Source organism: Megalopta genalis, chromosome 6 (genome assembly GCF_051020955.1).
Source record: "Megalopta genalis isolate 19385.01 chromosome 6, iyMegGena1_principal, whole genome shotgun sequence".
In the NCBI taxonomy this organism is placed as follows: Eukaryota; Metazoa; Arthropoda; class Insecta; order Hymenoptera; family Halictidae; genus Megalopta; species Megalopta genalis.
Genome location: NC_135018.1, coordinates 25,377,962 through 25,399,644, shown reverse-complemented (window position 1 = coordinate 25,399,644; position 21,683 = coordinate 25,377,962). Strand labels below are relative to the sequence as shown.

Sequence of the window (21,683 nt, the reverse complement as noted above, 5' to 3'; positions counted from 1 at the left end):
ACTCCTCTCGGAACAGAATGGCGTATTCCTTAAGTAATTAACATGATTAACGTGTGCATAACAAAAATGAAATGTTACTGTATTATCAATGTTTAGACTGTATAAATATATGGAAAAAAATCGATGTCCTTATGTAATTCTTTTAAGACCAGGTGAAATATGTAATAGAGTGGTCTGGAATATTTGTGATATCGTTCTATTTACACTGATATTACAACATTTTGATATTTATTACATTTGATAACTGATATTTGCAAAAGGAAAATGAAAATCAAAGGAAATTACACAGTATAAATGACAAATGCTACCAGGGGAATATAAAATTCTTATATACGTATAGATATAACCCAGAAGTATGCATTGCATTTGGTCATACAAGTTGCAAGAAAAAAAAACATACTATAAACAAATCATAAAATCGTGTAAAATAGAGACATACAACGATATCGATCATAAATAAAAAATCATTTTTAAAACGTCAATCTTCTTGAGATATATATATTGTTAAAAAATCGAAGCATAAAACTGGTAATAAAAATTAAAAAATAATTTATTTTTACAACTTTTCAACTGAATTGTTTTATACTAAATCAAATGTTTCTTGTATTTTGACATTTATATACTCTAATATACCGTAAAGGATTTTTTAACCTTCAACGTATGTTTATTTAAATATATGGCGTAGAAGTCAAAGTTATACTAGTGTTTGAATATTTTCGTTACCCACTGTATCCATCAAAAGTAGCCTTGTCACAAATAAGAGAATATTTGTTGTCACCGAGAATTTTGTATTTTTTCTTTTAAGGAGCCCTGCAATCAGCAACCACGCAATAGAAGAAAGCAAGTTGACCGATTTTTGCGAAACGATCACGCACAATTGTATCAGGGTTACGCAAGTTTGGAAGCCTGTGGTTGCAGGATGGCAAAGTCGGACGTTTCTCGCGGGTGATCGCAATGTCGGCCGATACGGCCGATGAGACACGGCGAAGAGGTAACGGTGGAGCCAACATAATCGCGTTTTGATTCCTGGGATAGCCGCGGATGCCACTGGACTTGCGAACTACACCGCCATTTTTACGCTCGCTTGAGCTTTACGAGCTCTCGGCGTCCTTGCGTTCTGCCGGCTCAATTATACGTGACGCTAATCCGCCTCGTCGTTAGACAGATCCGTGTCGACGAATTAGAAAGTCTTAGCCGCGGCCTTTTCAAGTTTGCCACGGATTTTCTGCGAACACTTCGCGAACTTCTTCCGTTACGCGGAAGAACGACGCCGATGACGCGGCGTTAAAGCGCCCCGACCCGTCCCGTCGTCGTCAAGATTGATGTTCACGCGTGCTCCTAACTATGCGCCTTTTGTGCCATTCGGATAATCCAGTAAATAGTGCATCGTAATAGTCGGTGTCAGAAATATCGTTCGATCGGTATACACTCGGATGTGAAGGGAACGGAGTGTATTTACTGACAGACCAGGCAGCGTTCATTACCAAAGAACAGTTATCGTGTGCATCAATGGAATCTGTTGAGTGACGAGTTTATTGGAGACCTTGATGAATCGGTAGATTCGGAAATGAACATGTGCAACGACGTAAAGAAATATTCGCACACTCTATGCCCGACTTTTATAATCTTGTCGATTGCTCATCGAAAATCTATGTGTGTAATATTAAAAATGAGCTTTGAAATATTGTTTTGCTATAATAATCTCAAAAGATATTATAGTATTGGGTTGGCAACTAAGTAATTGCCGATTTCAATTATAGATGTCTCTCACTCCCATTTTTATGATATCCGTAAATGTTATATTATAAAATTATTATTATTATTATCATTATTATGTTATTTTTTATTATCCGTGAATGTTAGCAACTGGACAAATTGAATGCAGCGATGAAGGAAAAGCGACCAGAATTGGTCAATCGTAAAGGTGTCATTTTCCACCAGGACGATGCTAGGCCGCACACGTCTTTGTCCACTCGGCAAGAATTGATGGATATTGATTGGGAATTGATGTTACACCCACCATATAGCCTTGATCTCGCGCCATCGGATTACCACTTATTTCGATCCCTGGACAACTCCCATCGTGGTAAAACTTTTAATGATGATGACGCTGTAAAATCTGACTTAACTCAGTTTTTGGCCGAAAAGGATCAAATTTTCTACGAGTGTGGAATTGTCAAGTTGTCAGAGAGATGGCAAAAGGTCATCGAACAAAATGGAAAATACATTACAGATTAAACTTCATTCCAAGTAAAAAAAATTTTTTATTTCGTTGAACAAATCTGCAATTACTTAGTTGCCAACCCAATAGAATTCCGGCTATACGAATCTGCAATCTCTGAATTCTTTTTTTTCGAAACACGTTGCACATGCAAATATGTGTGTATATTTGTCATGTCGATCTTTATCGACGCATCTAAATTAAACTCAGGAGTCCCGTAATTGTCGTTTACAATATACGCAATACTTGAAGCATTAACATATGCCGAAACATCAACAACCTTCGAAATCTTGCAGTCTATTCAAACTCCATGAGTGTAATAAATGTCTTAACAAGCATAAATAGTAAAAATAGTTACGAAATCGTAACAAAAGTACAAGAAACATATACGGAACTTTACAGTAACGACATAAACACAATCTTTATCTAGATATCTTCGTATCACGGGATAATACGCGGTGAAAACAAAGATGTTGCAGTAGAAGAAACCACAATAACGCCAATCGAACCACTGATCCGAATTCAACATAGATATTTATTGAATTAATTAATTAATTAATACTATTTTTAATTTTTAAATTTAATTAATTAATTAATTATTTTACAGTATTTCAATAAAAATACACAACTTAATACAGCACTTCAATCAATCTCAATCCCACTCAACAAATCAGCGGAAAAGAAAAATCCATACTCTCTCGGCTAAGGACAGGCCAAATTAACACACGAATGCGCCTAATTAAGAACAAGTGTAAGAATAAGTGACTATAGATATACATTATTGAGAAATTATAAATAATTATACAAATAATATTATATGTAATTAATATCAGTTAACATCAAACGATGCTTTCTTCAATGGGATATAATTCTTTTCGTAGAGTAAACGAAGCGTGCTAGTAATCGTTAGAGACATATTCTCATTTTATAAAACAAATTAATTGTGCTTCTTTCCGTAACGCTCAACGATATATTGTTCATTTTTCTCGTTACTTAAGTCTTTCACACATAATCTCCGAGAAAAATATTCGTAGTACAGTAGCAACGAATAACATATAAAATTTGATTTATTTTTAAGAAAATTTAATAATTTAATAACTTTAAGTAATAATTTTGAATTGAATAAATCTTTTTATAAAAAAAAGTATTTGATAAAGGATATATAATTACGTCGATTAAATTAGTTAATTGATTATAAAATTCTCCCTATTTGATGCTTAAATTGTGCACAAAAATGGACAGTTCGGGTGGAGGATATACGATTATTCGAGCCTTGCGGCTCGTTTTTTATAATTGTTGACAATCGGAAATTAGAGAGAATTTATTGTACATTGAAAAATCTTCGTCCCCGAAACGTTAATTTCTACTCCAACTTCAAGCGTATCTCCGTTCGTAAAACAGACGAAAATAGATATTATGACCAGCCTGTATCTCCAGTATACTTTCGATTATCAAAGCTAATCTGCCGAGAGAATGCTAGACAGATCGCCCAGACGAAAGGCTGAAGAAATGTTAACGGCGGCGAGTTCTGTAGCTATTTTCACCGCAACACCCAGGCTCAATTTCGCGGTCCACGAGCATTCTGGCTGTAAAAAAAAAGGAGGCGACGGTAAAAAGCGGCAGGTGGAGGGGAGTAATTTCTCCGGTGGAATCTCGACGACGGAATTCGAGAATCATTCGGTAAGCGAGTCAACCGACATCGACACGAATACTTTAGGAGACGAGGGCTCCTCCGTGGCAGAGGCCGCGGAGAGAAGACGCTCGCGAATGTAGGTCCTCGGGTCGCCACCTATAATACGAACCTCCCACCTTGCGACTCGTGCCACTATCGTACAGGTTCCTCCAACAACCGTGCCCCCTGTCTCCTGGCCGAGTTCATTCAGTGCGACAGGTGGACCACCATGTTTGGAGGTGTTCGACCGGCATTCGGTTCGACAGCTCGGCGCACAGAGCGGAGTATCTACAAGAAGGGCTATTCGACGCCGACTGATCGCATTTTTGTGTTAGAGAGCAATGTCTTCAAAGTATTGGACATCTTTCGAGACATTTTGCTTTATCTACTTTTATTTAACCCTAGAAAGATAACCATATGACAACGTACGTAAAAGATAACCATACGCTTCAGAGGCGCATGCTTTTCTAAGGCGTCAATTTTATACTAACAATGGATATTTATTTAAGTTAATCTAGTCATTTTAAAGGTTTGGCATTATTGTAAAAATAAAATGCATTTATATTATATTTTTTTATATTTTAAGTAATTTTAAACTTAAATCACTAGACCTCTATGAAAAATTAACAAAAATCAACAGTCTTCGCAGGCGCCTCTGCGACGTAGGTTATCTTTCTCGGGTTAATGCTCATGATACTGATGATACTTAACGATAGTTTGCGTAAGGATTATATGTAGAAGTTACAAGTGGACTGCGAGTTTTATGCCTTTAATTCTCTCTAATTGACGCTTAGATTGTACAAAAAAATAGACAATTCGAGAAGACGAGATACGATTATATTTTATTTATAATTGTTGACAATCGGTAACTATAAATGAGCCGTTTATTTTGAAAGTGGCATAAGTCACTTTTTCAAAAAAATCGAGTTAATGGTAACACTAATTACAATTGAACGGTATCTTTTCATTTAAAAAAATATTGCAATCAATAAGTTGAGAACTATTGAGATTTGTTCGAGAGAAGTTTTGCTAATTAACGGTATAACAAACATGTTTATTTTGAAAGTGGCGTAAATCGCTGTACTCAGGAAATTAATTGCGGGGCTTAGTGTGAAAGAAATAGAAACGTGCGATAAGTGTGTGTGAAGTATTGTTTTGAATTATTTTCAGTATTTTTAAAAAAGTTGTGATCACTGGACTTATTTTTATAAGTGCGAAAGAATAGTGCAGTTTCGTAAATTATATTATAGTGATGTGGCGGCTACCTCCAGACCCGCCAGTAGATGGCTATAAAATGTTTTATAAACTAACTTTAGATGAAAAAGATGAATTTCTAACTTTGGATTTGTCACCAAAAAGAGGAAGACCTAGGCGTTATTCACAAATAGAAATGAATCCGTTATACGCTGGATCTCGTCCTGTTTCTTCAGCAAAATACAAAGACATGATGGACTTGCTTAATTATATACCCCCAATATACCACAGTTATTTTAAAAATTTGAAACAAAACACGATTTCTGAGGACTTAATCACTCCTATTGATGACGAAAATTAAATTGAACTGATGTATTTTCATATAACTTACTTATACTTATGTTTCAAAATGTACTAATTATTTTTGTATTTTATGAATATTAAAATAAAAAATACTTAAATCAAACATTATTATTATATATGTAATTTATTCAACAATTTCAGTAAATCACTGTCCTTTCAAAACATCACTTCAGTAAAATACGTCGGACGATATTAATATATGTCAGTCATTTTTCTAAACTATTTATTTTGAAAGTGGCTTAAGTCACTTTACCGTAATGAAAAGTGGTGATTTTTTAATGTTTATACGAAATTATTTATACTGAGAAAAATATCAGTATCCTGAGATAACAAATACAAGTAAATCTTCTTGAAAGTTAGCATCCATATTTTTAAACATGTTAAAACGCAAACCCTTAAATATATCGACTTAAAAACAAAGTGACTTATGCCACTTTCAAAATAAACGGCTGAACTATGAGCCGTGAGGCTCGAATAATCGTATTTCCTCTTCCCAAAATTTTCATTTTTGTTTAGGAGCTGAAGGAAAATTGGCGAGAATTTACTGTATTCGCGTGACCAATTCATAGAGGCGAGATAAGAACTTGATTTTTTTCTATTAATTACTAAGGGACAGAGCTATTATCAAAAGTATTTCGTTTAATTTTTGATTGTGTACAGTTGTAGGGTAGAATGATTCAATAAATTAATTTCTTGTCGTTTCTCTGTCGTTAAATGATAAATTTGTAAATGAAAACCATCGTAGTTAAGCAACGACTGTAACGGTAGACGTTAAACATGTAAAAAGGTCTGTCGCTACTTCGAAGTGACGATTATGCATAAATTCCTTTTCACCGCGGGCAAAAGTAAATCTAACCGGTAAGCTCGCGGCCGCACCGTTGCTTTGGAAAGTCATTTTTAGCAGTTCCTTCGAGAATAGAGAGTGTAAAGGTCTCTTCACCTATTTTGCAAATGAAGTTCTGTGCTTGCCACTTTCTACAGAATTTGGGACATTTCTATTTACAGATTTCGATTATAATCAATTCTTAAAAGCGTACGTATGTCGTTATTAATTAATTTTTATAGCATTTACATATTTGATTGATCACGCTGCGTGCAGTTTTTTTCAGAAAATTCTTCTGAAATTATTGTAAAAATGTCTGTTTACGGATACGTTTCGTGAAAATTTTAATTGAAGAAGTCGGACGAGAGTGTTTTTTCCGTGACGAGTATACTCGTCGTAGAAGCTGAAGGGTTGTACGTGATAATGATGTAAATTACTCTTTCAGATCAGGTTCATAGAGTTTCTTGAACCGTAGGAGGAGCTGCGCGTACGTAACAATTAAGAAGTGAACAAATTGGCACGTAAATTAACGTAAATGTAACAGCTCTGTTTAACTGGTAGAGGTGCGATGTAACGGGTGGGCATGCGGTACAGTTGGAGAGTGTCAGTACGAGAATAATACGTGACTCTAGAAGGAAGTGAAAAAGAGCGCGCACACACACACACACACACACACACACACACACACACACACACACACACACACACACACACACACACACACACGCGCGCGCGCGCGCGCGCGCACACACACACACACACACACACACACACACAGAGAGAGAGAGAGAGAGAGAGAGAGAGAGAGAGAGAGAGAGAGAGAGACATACCTGCTTCGGTCGTCTGCCATTGGAATTGATGAGACAACTTTCTTCATGAATATTTCGTTTAATGTTCTGCATAATACTTTATTATCTACTAAGAAAGAAATTGTCTTCATGTTTGATGACAAAAGATTCCATGATTGCATCCCGAGTCATTCACAACGCGATGTGTTATAAATAACTTACTGTCGACTATCCACAAGTCGACTATGCAAGATCGATACACAAAATTGGTAACTTCGCTACTGTATTTTGAATTTCTCCTCGTAATTTTAATCCTTGCTGCCTAAAAAAAACTTACTATTAACAGGCTTTTCTTGTCTGGAATTTGTACAAATCCAGTTTTGCTAAAGAATGTGACTGCAATAACTTGTTTGCAGAAGGATTTATTTCATTTCGTTGCAACAAGGACGTTGTTGATGTTTAAAGTAAATGTAAACATTTTCACCTAACTGGTAATAGGAAAGGAGAAAAGAAATATGTACTCTAGAGACTTAAAAGAAACGACTCTAAATTTCAATTTTTGTAAACTCCACATGAATTTTAGAAAATTCACTGGTTGATTAAACATTTGTTCGGATACAGCAATAATAAAATCAGCTGACGATAACAGTAAATACCCTTCGCTATCAAGTTCGCAAGAATTCATTAGCATATCACTTCTACTGTCGAAGTGATAGTGGTTTCAAGTTAAACTTGATTGGATAAACTAAGTAGGGAGTACGTAGGTTTCTACAAAAGAAAAACGTGTACATCGTGCATGTATATCTTATTTTCCAGAAAGTAGCCTCGTAAAGTAAGTTCACGATCGCAATTTGCGGCGAGACGAATACGGTTGAATATATTATCAATTACCTATATTTTAGTAAATATAGTTGCATTTTATATCAATAAGTAAACAAAAGTAATATAAGTAAGTAGCATGAGTGAACAAAAAGAAGCATGAAAAACTATGTTGTCGATTACTTTTTTTCAGTATTATGATGACATTACAAACCAGGATAAAATTAGTAATTTCCATATTATATTAAGTTTAATTTTTTTTTTAATTAGTAAAATATGTGGAAATACATTTCAAAATCAACTAAACGTTAACATTCATTATCTCAGAAGAGCGGATTAATCGTAATTAGTTGTTATAAGGAAACATGGCACAGTTCGGGTCACTTGAATTCCTTAAAATAAAAAAACGCGCGGTTTGACTTTTTGTGGTACTACTACTTTCAACGACATGTTCATGCTCTCTTGTAAAAAATTAATTTCCGTTCTTCCTTTAAACACATTGTTAGCTCAACCCATCGTTCCACCTTCACTCGTCTGACGTCGCAGTTTTGTTAACGGTTCTTTTCGAATATCTCGATAATAGTATGCACGTTTGTCTACACCATCCAGGTTGAACTGTTTCTCATAGATGAAAATAACGTTTCTGCAGATTTTCTGTAGTACGCGATGAACATTTTGAATGTTAATACTTGCACCATAATGGCAACTTCGATAAGTTGTGATCGAAAGCACAGTTCAAATATCTGTGGCTGTAAGGAAAAAAGGCAAAACGTCAAATTTCAAAAACTTTCAACTTGTGCATGAATTGAACAATAGAATAATTCACGTATTTATCAGGAAAGAATCACGAAAACAGATTCGATAAGCTCAAAAAATGAAAAGAAACAACAACAGGGGTACACTTGTGGCGTTTATTCTTACAATCACAGATACATATGTTGTCAAGCAACATTCAGAAGCAACTACAGTTGCAGATCAAATAGAAATAATTCAAATTCCTGAGCTTTGCAGGTCGAGTTCCTGTCAATTTTGAGGGCGGTTTTCATGAATATCGACGATTGACGGTAAGAAAACATACTCATCAAATATTTTAGCGAAAACTATATGATACATAAACATTATCAAAATCAATGATTGATACATCGCTGAGTTATATTTACATAGAAGGCAGTCTTCGCATATCATTCACTATTTTCGCGCCACTTTTTTATTGTTTAATATTTATACTATTGCTCGATAGACTGAGGTTTCCAGATAGCGTAATGAACTTCGAAATATTTATTTGTTACGAATACAAAATAATACGAGTAAACTGGTAAAAGTACGTGCATATATTATGGAACAACATCGTCTTCGTACTGTGTCCCAGTGCTCCATAAATCGGAAGAATGAAACAATCGAAGAAATAGAAGACGGAACGGCATGTTCTTGCTTACAAACATCCGTATACGAATAAACATTTTCTTTTACAGCTGATTGTTACGTAACGCGAGTGAATTTAGAAAGAACAATGTTCCAAAATATGAGTAGAATTTTTACATCCACTTTCATACGCTCTATCAATCTCTCATTGTATTGTGGTGCTACAGTTTTGAGAAGGGGTTACAAATGACCGGTGTTTCATAATAGCTACTTTTACCTTATATTTAGCCGACTATTTTCCAAATGTTAGTGCCATGTCTGACACGATATTACACAGAGCAAAAGAGATTAATATAACATTTTGTATGGAGAAACGACATTATTTATGGGCAACTCGAATAAAATAGAACACAATGGCAGCCAAGGCCGCGAACACCGCGCGCAATTATAGTGACAACAAAACAGCCTCCTGAGGAAAGGGCCGCGCGCCTGGAAAACGGTCCTACTTTATTGGATGGAGGAAGAAGCTGGAACTTGGGGCTAGGAGGAGTAGGACCGGGAAAGGGGGTAGAGAGGGAGAGAGAGAGAGAGAGAGAGAGGGGATGCTGAGGAAGTAGGGGGAAAAGAGCGACGGAAGAGGGGCCTTACCGGCTCGCCTCTGGCCTCTCTCTCAATACACCTTTCTCCGGTTCCCAACACCCGGCGGCGGGTCTTGCTTCCCCTTCAGTCCTCACCGGGACACAGACAAAGTTACGCACTCGGAGAAAGGTCAATCGGTCGGCTGCTCCGCTTGTCGAGTACCGGAGTTCTCGTTAACCGCTCGGTCCGGTAACCAGGTGGAAAATTTTTCATTGTTCTCGCGTCGCGACACAACTTCGACCGACATCTTCGATTAATCTCATTTTTTTTTATTATTTTTTTGTTTTGTTTTCGTTATCATCTGTCCGGTCGCCGATCCGCATCAGTTGACGAATCTCGCGAGCACCTTATCCTGTTCGGGAGCGAGTCGCGACAGACCGGCTGACGCGTCGGTAAATCGGGTCCCAGTTCGGGCAAGGTGGATTCGAGGTGTGCAGACAGGTTCCCAGTTCCCTTCACGGTTTTGGTACTCATGTAACGGGCTACGCAGCCATCCGGGCCGCTTTACACGAGACTGCACGTCTCCGGGTAATATCGTGCCGCAGCTACGTGCGACCGGGAAACAGATGGGTGAAGACATGTGGAGGCTTTGGTTCACGAAACTGCTACTCCTCGCGGCTCTGCTGCTAGCCGCGGCTCCAGGATCGCTGTCAGAGGGTGAGTTCTTGTGCCCTGAATTCTCTACCGTTCCGTCTCGGCTTTTCCCGAACGGAACAACTCTTCTCGACACGCCGAGCCACGTCGTTAAACATTCCGGTAACGCGTCGGTCCGCTAAATCGATCAATTTTTACATCACGGTAATGCATTCAGTGAACACTCTTGGCTATGACCAACTCTGTCACCGATCGCCGCGGAAACGACATTGACACCGAGATTAGTGTTCGATGATTTTCATTGTACAGCGGTGCCTCGGCGTACGTACTTAATCCGTTTCAGTCGTATTCCAAAAGAAGAATGCACATCAGGCAAAATTTTGTCACGTTCAAGCTGGACGTATACCAAGTTGGACTTATTCGAAAGCAGGCGTATGCCGAGGTAGAAATCGAATTACAGTCGAGTGAGAATACCTATAAAAGCAGGGGCTGCTTTTGCACTTCATGTACCAAAAATTTCTGCATAGCGTTTGGACACGGGATAAAGAGAGCCACCAAGTGGCGCACTGTTCAGAAAGGTGACGTCGTCGTGGTTAATGAAAGCGTGCTCGAAAGTTTTAGACATTTATTACTGGGATTATTCTATTGTTCATTTAGATCTTTCAGATTCTGATTGGATTCAGTTGACACAAGTATATCGCGTAAATTCGATTACTTTTTCGTCCTGGATACGAAATTGTGTCAACTTATATTACGAGTGACACGGCAGTGGAGAAGTTAAGGTGACGTTGCTCTCTCTTGTAACAGACAGTATAAAGTATTTCTTTTTAGATGAGCAATCTAAAGTATAGTTAGATTCGGTTTTACAAGCGTTTTATTTATGCGCTGTTTTAAAAGAGATGTCAAACTAGATTAGATCCGCGTCGAACGTGCTGATCGCTTGCCCTTTTGACATCGCGCCGGAGTTGCGGTTAGGACTTTGAACAGATTTTAACAAATGTGTGCGGATCGTAGGTTCGGTATAAAATGCTATTATTCTGTTTCATTCGTTTTCTTTTTCTTGTTTTTTTTTCCAGCGAATTATGAACGATGCGAGAGTTTTGATGCGCAGTTAGCATGGGAAGGGGTTAATGTGACAGGATTTTGGTGTTGTGTGACCTCGATTTGGTAAATTGTGTGACGTGTGAATGATGTCTTAAAATTATAAATTTTCTACGACCTGAGTTATTAGTTCCGGTGGCATTTTAGTAATCGGATCAACATCGAATTGCAGTGTTCAGTGACGGGCCAGTGGCCTTGGTGAATTGTGCGACATTTTACTTTAGCAATGAGTCATTGAAACAGTCTTTCGCCTCTATTTCTTGTGCCAAGCTAAAGTTTATAATTCTGCAATTTTTCTCGCGCAGGGTGCATAATGTTGTAACAGGATCAGATCGATTCAGTTGTTTTTGTTTATTGTTACAAATGAAAACGATATATAAATATTCTAAAACAGAATCCAAACAATGAGTTTATCGGCAGCGCACTAAGATGCGAATAATGAGATAATTTCATACAATTTTATAGGGATACAGATTTAATACGGATAAATAATCAATAAGAGATACGAATAGAAGCAAAAGTAATAGTACACGATATTTATATTAATAAAAAATGTACTATATGTGCGAGAACTGATTGAACCTGTTCAAAGATTACGTACTAGGTCAACCAGTTCAGTTGCATAAAATACGCTGGAACAAATCGAGCATCCTCGTTTTACGATTGCAGGTCATTTGATGTCACAGTTTTTAACGTAATTTATTTAAAGGAACAGTAGTAACTAACAATGGGTCCAAGTAATCTGTGGCTTCCTTAAACCTAATGATTAGACTGCGGATTTTATACATTTATGGCGAAATAGTAGCAATTGTTTAGTTTCCACTTCTTGCAATTGATGCAGACAATTTTTATTCTGCATAAAAAAATCCGCGATGATGTGCAATACAATAGGTTGCTCGTTTCGTCGCAAAACTTCCTACAATGCTACGAATAAAAATACATAGAATTTCAATTATCATAATTACTTTGACTTTCAAATCTCCTCCACTATCGCACTAATAAAAAAATTATTTACACCCGTAACGCGCACTTCTATGACAAAACCGCTTTCGTAGAAATACAGTACCGTGGACAACAGAAACAAAAGGAAACGAAACGCTCTATTTGTATTCACAAATAATGCTTTGAATGCGATCGAGAGAAGGTATCGTAGAATCGGACGATTCTCACGCTCGATCATCCCTCAGCAGAATTTCTGCTGAGAAAGGATCGCGTTAGCTGAACTAAATTGAATTTCCCTAATCGCGATAACGAACGCTCGGGCAGGCTCGCACTAACGCGGCGCCGCGTTTGTTAGTCGCTGTCTCGTCGCGTTAACATCGTGCATCTTAATTGCAACAGGAAAACAGTTGCTTGCGCCGGACAATTCCACCAGCGAGAGAGCTACACGAACCACTTACAAGTGGATGTCCTATTAATGGGAACCAGCGACGTTATCTTGCCAGCGACGCGGAAGAACAGCTGTTACCGGAGGAATTATTCTCTAATCCGCTTCGTACCACCGACAATTATCCCCGCTAGTGGGCCAGAAGAAAAAAGCAAATCGAAAATGCTTCACCGTCGAAGCGGTCTCGCGTTCGATCCGGCCAAAACCGAGTTTCCTACGCTCTTCCTGCACCGAGAATTGCACAACGTGTTCCGCGACAAGTCTTTCTTCCTTTCTCGTCACGACGAATTAGAAAGTGTTTAACGCAGCCGCTGTCGCCGACTTGCGAGCCAGTCAGCTACGCTTCGAACGTTTCGTTCGCGTAACATTTCTGCGAGAAACTTGCGAAAATTCGACAGGTGTACGCCTGCCGTTCGGATGGTTTATAATATTGCGTACGAGGTAAACGCGATTGTCGAGTGTGTAAAGTGTTCTCAGCGCTGTAACTTTTAAGAATTTCATCATTCGTATGCAGCACTTCAGACTCAGCACTTCAGACACTTACGCAGCCCTTTCTGAGACGCCTCGTTCACTTTTGCACGGTTTCCTAACACCTCTAAGTCACGTTTATGCGAATTTTTAACTTTTTACTCGGATTTGCAGACAGAGGATTTCGCGAGGGTGACGTATCAGAATATGTAACATCATAAGATGCAGTTCTACATCTTGAATTGTCGTTTCTGTTGTACGCTTGTTATCGTGTTGCAAATCTATTTGTTAACGATCCTTTTTATCCGGACGTGTCTCTTTCACATGCTCTGGAAACGTATCTAGAATCCCAAAGTAAGGAAAAATTCGATGTTAAAAGATTATATAAATTCACGAAATGTATTAAGCTTTTCTATATCACGTTAACTGGCATACTGGTGTCCACAAAAGACATGTAAAATCGAACAACTTGCTTTGTACAATAAGTCTAGAAGATTTATTATAATAATAATTGTCTGCGTAGATTCTACCCAAGTTTAACTTGCTTAATAGGTTGCAATTACAATCAATTTTCTTCGATAGAAAAATTGTGCCAGTTATCTGTGACTGTCTCGTGGGCACTCGCAGCGTTAAGTACGATAGAAAAAGTTGTATATTGTAGAAAATTGTGTTTTAACATGTTGTACACATATCCATCCAGGAACAGTGACCGCATGCGTACAAAAATAATATTCATCGAGGAAGATACTATTTCAACAAATCGATGAATTTTTGAATTGATTAAACAACGACACACAAATCTAGAATTTCCAATGTTTAATATAATTCTTAGGCAGCTTTTACTGTAACACGAATCTGCAGATGTTACGATAAGCGTAGATAAATTTTGCTCGCGATTAGATCGTCTGCTGAATCGTTTGTTTTTGTTTTGTTTGAGCTTGCAAGAAACATGCGTGCATGTTGTGATGTATCAGGTTTGAATAGTGCGATCTGAAAATGGCGGATGATTAGTGAATGGAACTAATTTTGCATAGATTCAATGGAATTAACGTTAATAAGCATGGACGCATTATAAGAGCCGCGATGGCCGAGGTGTTGTAAGGCGGCGGTGCGGTGTAACGGTGTGTGCGCGACGTTACAATACATCGCGTAAAGTATAGTGACCCAAATGGGTGCAGAAAATAAGTGGGAAGACAATGCGCCTGTGGTAACAGCGTTCGTCGGAAGCGCTCCCGGCGGATTCGATTTTTCCAAATAAATAGTACTGCGAGAAAGAATTTGTAGTAACGTGTCAAAACAAAAAAAACAAAAAAACATTTAAACCAATTAATTCAGCGATCGTGGATGAAAAAATTAGTATTCGTTCGAATAACAGATTCGCCGGCGCTCGCGACGTTTCGAAATTCGTGTTCAATAATTTATAAAGTCAAAAAGCGAAAGAGAACGCAAAAACCGCTGATTTATTAATGCACGCACAATTAATTCTGGTATGTTATTAAAATAAATGGTATATTTCGAACACGTCGAGAGATAATAACCTAGACAGAAGAATTTGATTAGGACGCGTGGGATGCTCAACCTATGACATTCGCAATTCGTTCAATTTGGTCGGATTAAAAATTATTATCTCATTTTTGTGTTTCTATATACAATCGAACGGAAGATCTTTTTGGCAAAATTATAACCGAGTATGTCTAGGATCGTTTATAATTTTATCAGTTTTTTTTTAAACATACTTCTTCTGGACACGTTAGTCTTTTTATAGACTTTAATGAAACATGAGAACGTTTAAATTAAGTGTTATAAATTATATAGCCACATAACAATATATACCGTGGTATAATATGGTATAATATATACCGCGGGTTCAAATAAGCCCAAGCCCTACCGTTCAGATATATTAATGAAACCTAAGCGGAAGTATTCACCGCGGTTAACGTTTATCATAATTTTTACTTCTTTACTTCTTCCACACAAATCACAATGAAAGTTAATGTTGTATATTACGACAGAAATTAATTGTCTAAATTCAACGTGGCAACCAACGTGTTACGATGTGCAGAATAAATGTATTTTGAGCAAATGAATCAGGTTCGAGACAGTTTGTTCGATGTCCTTCCGATGCGATTCGCCTAGCAAATCGGAGCTCGACGTTATTGTGTTGAAATCAGTCACGTTGGCCGCCACAGAATCTCACTAGTGTACCGGCGAAAACGGGGCAGGAACAGTGAATGAAACCGATTTTCACGCGGCCGATGCATAATTCGTTCGGAAATTGGGATGTGCGAACCTCGCGCACATTAGAAAATAATATAGAGGCTTCGTGTGTTGCAAACGGTATAACGGTTTGCGCGGCTCGTGGTGCTCAGCGTGGTGTGCGTTTTACTCCGGCATCCGCTTCTTCGATCCCTCGATCGGGATCCAGTATCGGCGATCGGCGTCTGCCACGCGTTTCACCGGGCCCCAGTTCGAAATGGGTCCAGTTCGAGCGGACATTAACGGTGTAATTTACGAAATCGTCGCGGCTCACAATTGGCCTGGACAGTGGTTCTCTTGGCCGAAACTAAAAATGCTTTTGCGTCGACTTTTTCTTCGACGAAAATATTCAAAGTAAATGGTGACGATTTTTTGTACAAAAATATGGTTTGTATCGATCATCAATGAAGTACGATTAATGGGACGAAATTTAAACGATGAATATTTCTGTGAATATGAAACTATGAAAATTAATATCGAGAAAATTGTTTCAAATTCTTAAGCTACATAGCAAAGCTAAAAATACGTTAGATGATTTAACTTGTTTGAAAATATTGGAACACTATTAATTTCCGTTACATTTATATTAATGTCATTGTCATAACAAAATTTTCATTTGATCATAATCTAGGAAAATTGTTAAATAATCAAATCACGAAAATAATACTAATTTCTGTGCATATATTTTCATACACGTCTTTTTTCTATTGTATTTATTTCTACTTTCTAATTTATATTTTAGACTGCGGATTTTATGCATTTATTACAAAAGTGAGTAGATGAAACACAGAACAGCGAAAAGTAAATTTAAAAGTACTGTCATATCGTTTCCGATCGGTCAAAATTGATCCGCAATCTAATCTAATTATTGATCCGCAATCTAATTATCACTAATGTCTGTCTCTTGATTATTTGGTCATATAAATTAGCGGAATACATAATCTTATCTTTATAGTCAAAGCTGTAGGTCTTTTTGGACTGCGATTATGATTCTGTAAAATCCTAACACTCATAAACGGATGTTTTATTGCTTTTTTTTAGAACGTTACGCTTTTGCGTGAAAGATTATTAGTCGCTATAAGTTGGGGTTATAATACGTTATCTGTTAACGTTTCTATACTAACTTATTTTTTTGAATACAATGGAGTATAAAAAAATATAGGTTGCATTACTTTCCTACACGTTTAAATTAAATTGTAAGAGAAACACTGAGATTAATAAAAATTTTGTGTTGCACTATGTATTCTCTTTTTTGTTGTGGTCCAAATTTTACTCATCTTTTACAGTTATTCTTTACATGGTTTACCAGATCTTCTGTACAGTTTATATAGAAAACTTTCATGAGAAAAATAATTGGTAATGTGCAATATATAAAACAGAGGGAAGATTAAACAAATTTGGGAACATCGTTCGTCTCTTCACTCGTGAATGTTCAATCTCTCGGTATACAGTAAATTCTTCCTAATTGACGCTCAGATTGCACACAAAAATGGACAATTTGGGAAAAGAAGATGCAATTATTCGAGCCTTGCGGCTCGTTTATATAGTTTACAAATTATAAATTATTATTATAAATTATTATAAAAACGAGCCGCAAAGCTCGAATAATCGTATCTCCTTTTCCAAAATCGTCGATTTTTGTGCAGAATCTGAGCGTCAATTAGGGAGATTTTATTGTACTCGGTTAGATAGCACGGATGCGCCCCGTATCTTTATTGAACATGCACCTGTCTCGCCAGCACGAGCCAGCACATAATTCTTCAATTAATTCCATAGCGGAATAGCTTCGTACGATGACTCGTAGCTGCCCGCGAGAAATTGCGCGCGGGATCATAAAAACAAATTACGACTATGTACCTAGCCACCCGTAATTGAACGCCTCGGGAGCGAGGTGGCGAGAATTAGTCTTCCTTGTTACGTTTGTATCTGATTGTCGTATCTCGTTCGGTGAGAACGGACCCAGTCGCGATGCAAAACGCCTCGTTAGAGACTTTATTGTAATCTACCTAGGCCATTTTATGTATTATCATCTACCTACATTTATCATTTTATTTGTACCAATGTCCACAATCGAACAATTAGTCATTCTGCGATTTTCAATGAAGACGTAATTGAAATTATAGCCGTTTATAATGGAGATTTCTGCTTCTTTTCCGAAATCTCTGAATTTGAAATCTTTTTAAACTTCTCAATTTGAAAAATTGAATTTAAATATTCAAATTTAAAAAGAATCAAATTTCAGCATAGTAAACTTGAAACTTGAAGTTGGAAACTTTGTAGTTAGTATTCTCTCTGTTTTTCATGCTAATAAATATACAGGTAAATGGAAGTTGGGCTTATTCAACGGGCTGTAACACTGCGAACCGGAAGTAAAAAAGGAAATAATTGTTAGGTAAGCGGGAACATGCACGCTTCAAATATTCTTAGTCCTACTGTTCAGTCCTCTGTACAACATGTATCACGAATATAACGAGCCTGTTATTTGTTTCTGTATGGTATCCTCCGTTGCACTAATACGCCTGAAAACAGAGAACCTGCAGCGAAAGATCATCCGGCTAATTATGGTCTTCGAGATTTCTAAAACAATAATTACACCCAATTGCAATAAGTCATCGCCAATTTTTCAGTGTTCAAACCGTTCGTCAGAATATTTTGCAGAAATTTCACGTATAATTGCAACGAGCTGCTCCATGTAATGTACGTTTAATGCGCACTCTTCATGTGTTTAGGAATATCATTAGTTATCTGAATACTAATAGTGTAATCTGAATACTAAATTAGTATTCTGAATCATCTCAAAACAAAATAACGTCTTTTAAAATTGAACCGAACGATTTCAATTTTTTTGAGATGTTAGAGAGTCCAATTTACTAGACAATGTCTAAAAAGGATTTTGCAGAAAATGCATCTGGTTGATGGGTCGAATGACTCAAAACATTGTATAAATACTGTAATTACAACTGCCCTAATAAATGGAGTGGATAACAATTAGTTCGACCGAGGTAAATGGTGACAACAATCGTGCTTTATTCCGTCTGGACAGTAATAATTCGATGGAACATTCTATGTAATTAATACGAATTACTGCAAATATAATTCTAATGATATTCCTGAACACATGGAAAGTGCGCATTAAACGTACATTACATGGAGCAGCTCGTTGCAATTATACATGAAATTTCTGCAAAATATTCTGGCGAACAGTTTGAACACGGAAAAATTGGCGATGACTTATTGCAATTGGGTGTAATTATTGTTTTAGAAATCTCGAAGACCATAATTAGCTGGACGATCTTTCGCTGCAGGTTCTCTGTTTTCAGGCGTATTAGTGCAACGGAGGATACCGGTGCAGAAGCAAATAAAAGGCTCGTTATTTTCGTTCAACTTCCTATGCATAAAATTCACTAGCGATAAGTCAGATAAAATGGAAATAGTGTAGCTCTGATAAACTATTTTGGATTTAGAATTAAAACGGCTTCGAGTTTAAAGATTTAAAAGGTGTACGAACGCTTCTTGGAGTCACTACTGTATGTTAGTCCGATAAAAATTACGATCGAGCAGGTTTCACGTTCCACGAGACTGCATACTTCGCCGACGTGCGTCTGGCCAAATTGACCCACCAGTCCTTGTGTCCGAGGGTTCAGCTCCGAATATATTTGCCGCCACTCGGATGAACACAAAGCGATACCGCGAGCGTAGTATCGTGTTGATCGACAAAAAGAAATAGCTGACGGTGATCGTTGCCGCTGGCCAGGCGTCCATTGGGGGTAGATTTTCCGGGAATAATCGGTTGCCCCGCGACATTGAAGAAGCGTCGAATGGGACGCGGCGAAAACAAACTGCGTTTGGAGATAAGATCGCCGTTACCGCGGCGTTTTGCAACCTGTGCCGCGCGGTCCGTTTGCGGTGTCCGCGGTGCTCGCGCGTCCGCGACGGCTCGATACGATCGTATATTACATATTAACGAGCCGTAGACGACGACTCTTTCACCGAGAAGACGAACGAGCCGGCCTCTCGCGCACGACGATCTTCCCTCTTTTGCCGCGGTGAATGGAACACGGAGGTAATGCCCGCAAGGCCAACCGCCGCCGCGCCGAGAAAAATCGCGCGGATAATGCAACGAACGAACGAACCGCCTCTGTTCGCGTTGACCATATGATCACGCGATCGCGGCTCTCGGGTTTACCCCAACGATCGGACTTGACTTCTCGATCGCCTCGGTTTGCCAAGCAGCGCAGTGGCCGATTTTCATTATTTCGAGGACAAAAATCATCTTAACACGTTGATTGCCACGCGTATTTACAACAAAATCTCCTACAGACCACCCGTTCCTGCATGAACAGTTGGAATCTTTGCCGAGTACCGAATGGTATAACTTAAAATCTCTGCCCTTATTTTTTTTCAATAATGAAAAGAGATCTGATTGCCCGGAAGGAGAAGCATAAATAAAATTACATCGTCAGATTCTGATTTGGATACTGATAAATATAATCTTAGTGATAATGAATGTTATGAAGATACTATTGACGAGATTTTACGAGAGAGAATTGGCCATGGAAGAAGAAAGAAATGTTGAATATACTGAGGAAGCTACAGTTCAAATAAAAGATACGAAATGGACCGTTCAGAGGCACGAGCATATCTGAGAAAACAAATAACTTTTTGTCCAAGCTGTCCTGATCAACCTCAACTTTGCAGAGAATGTTTTAATGTTATACACTGCGAATAATTTTTTTTAATAAACCATTTTTATAAGAATTCAATCGTTTCATTACCACCTGTAGAATATTTGTCGAAATATTTTCGGAAATCCTTTGTAAGTAGTCAAATAAAAAAAAACCCGAATTACGGGTGACGTGGCCTGATGAGAACTTTTGCTGTCACCCGAATACGGGTGACGCGGCAGTCAACGTGTTAAACCATTGCGTTTGTAACGAGTCAGACTTTTTACGGTTTCATACGTGATTTACTAAATACAGATTATTCGTGTAATCATTTCTTATTCATTTGTCAGAGATGTTGGTTGATGCTTAATTGATCATTTCGTCTTCGATGTTTGCAAGCGAATATTACAAACGATACTGCGCGAAAGGATTGCGTCAGTACCATAAAGAGTAGCTTTTCACAGTTGGCAGTAATATTCGGAGAAGGATGCGAAGTTCGTAAGGACGTTTATTAAATTTCAAGGCGAGTCTTCTTCAAGCGTTTGCAGCGATTATTGAAACTGTCAGACTGAAACTAATAGGTGCCATTGTTTTCACTAAAACTGTCGGGAACATGGAACGTTTGATCCACGGACTATGATACCGTGCGTAATTTTCGCGAGAGGCATGTTCACTTTCATGCTTATTCTTATTACCATAATGATTGTAATGAAACATGTACATAATAAAGTATCTAAATAAAAGTATAACATAGAAAAGACAAACGATTCGAACACAATCTCGTATACTCTATTTAATGTATGTATATTTAATATATGTATATTAAATAGAGTATAAATTTGTATACTCAATTTGTATACTCTATTTAAAATATTTAAACATATGGACAATAGCAAGGTAAAATTACTCTTGCACCAATCGTGGGAATCTGTTCGATCCTTTATAAGATGTTTCAAAGGGAAAGCCTTCGATCGAAGAAGTACTAATTAATGTAAGTAGAAATCTCGGTCGCGCTGGAAAAAGTGATTCCTCGCGTCGTTACCTTTTCTGATATTGGGAAATCTACGGAAAGTGGCTGAAAACGAAACACTTCCCATGTTTAGAATCAGAAACCTTAGAATCGCTTGCTTCGAATCGAATGAGAAAAAAGCCATTGACGTTTCACGACTAATTTTCTCATTCCGTAAAACGATTTGCCGCGCAAGAAACCAAAGAAAATTTATTACACCGTTCCTATTGAATTGCTACGTATGTATTTTCATGTGCAGATCGAAAGTACATATGAGCCGTTTATTTTGAAAGTGGCATAGGTCACTTTGTTTTTAAGTCGAT

At 37.7% G+C, this 21,683-nt stretch overlaps 1 protein-coding gene across 3 annotated transcripts in view; it reads left to right on the top strand.

Annotated features, from left to right (window-relative positions):
• Nucleotides 1-9,932: 9,932 nt before the first annotated feature.
• LOC117222242 (uncharacterized) overlaps nt 9,933-21,683 on the top strand; it is a 153,864-nt gene continuing 142,113 nt past the window's right edge. For 2 of the 3 annotated variants that reach the window (XM_076523336.1, XM_076523335.1), the window contains exon 1: nt 9,933-10,538. In XM_076523336.1, coding sequence (XP_076379451.1) covers nt 10,448-10,538 — 91 coding nt within the window. In that variant the 5' untranslated portion in view covers nt 9,933-10,447. The remainder of the gene's footprint in view (nt 10,539-21,683) is intronic. The other variant, XM_076523338.1, reaches the window with a different exon arrangement.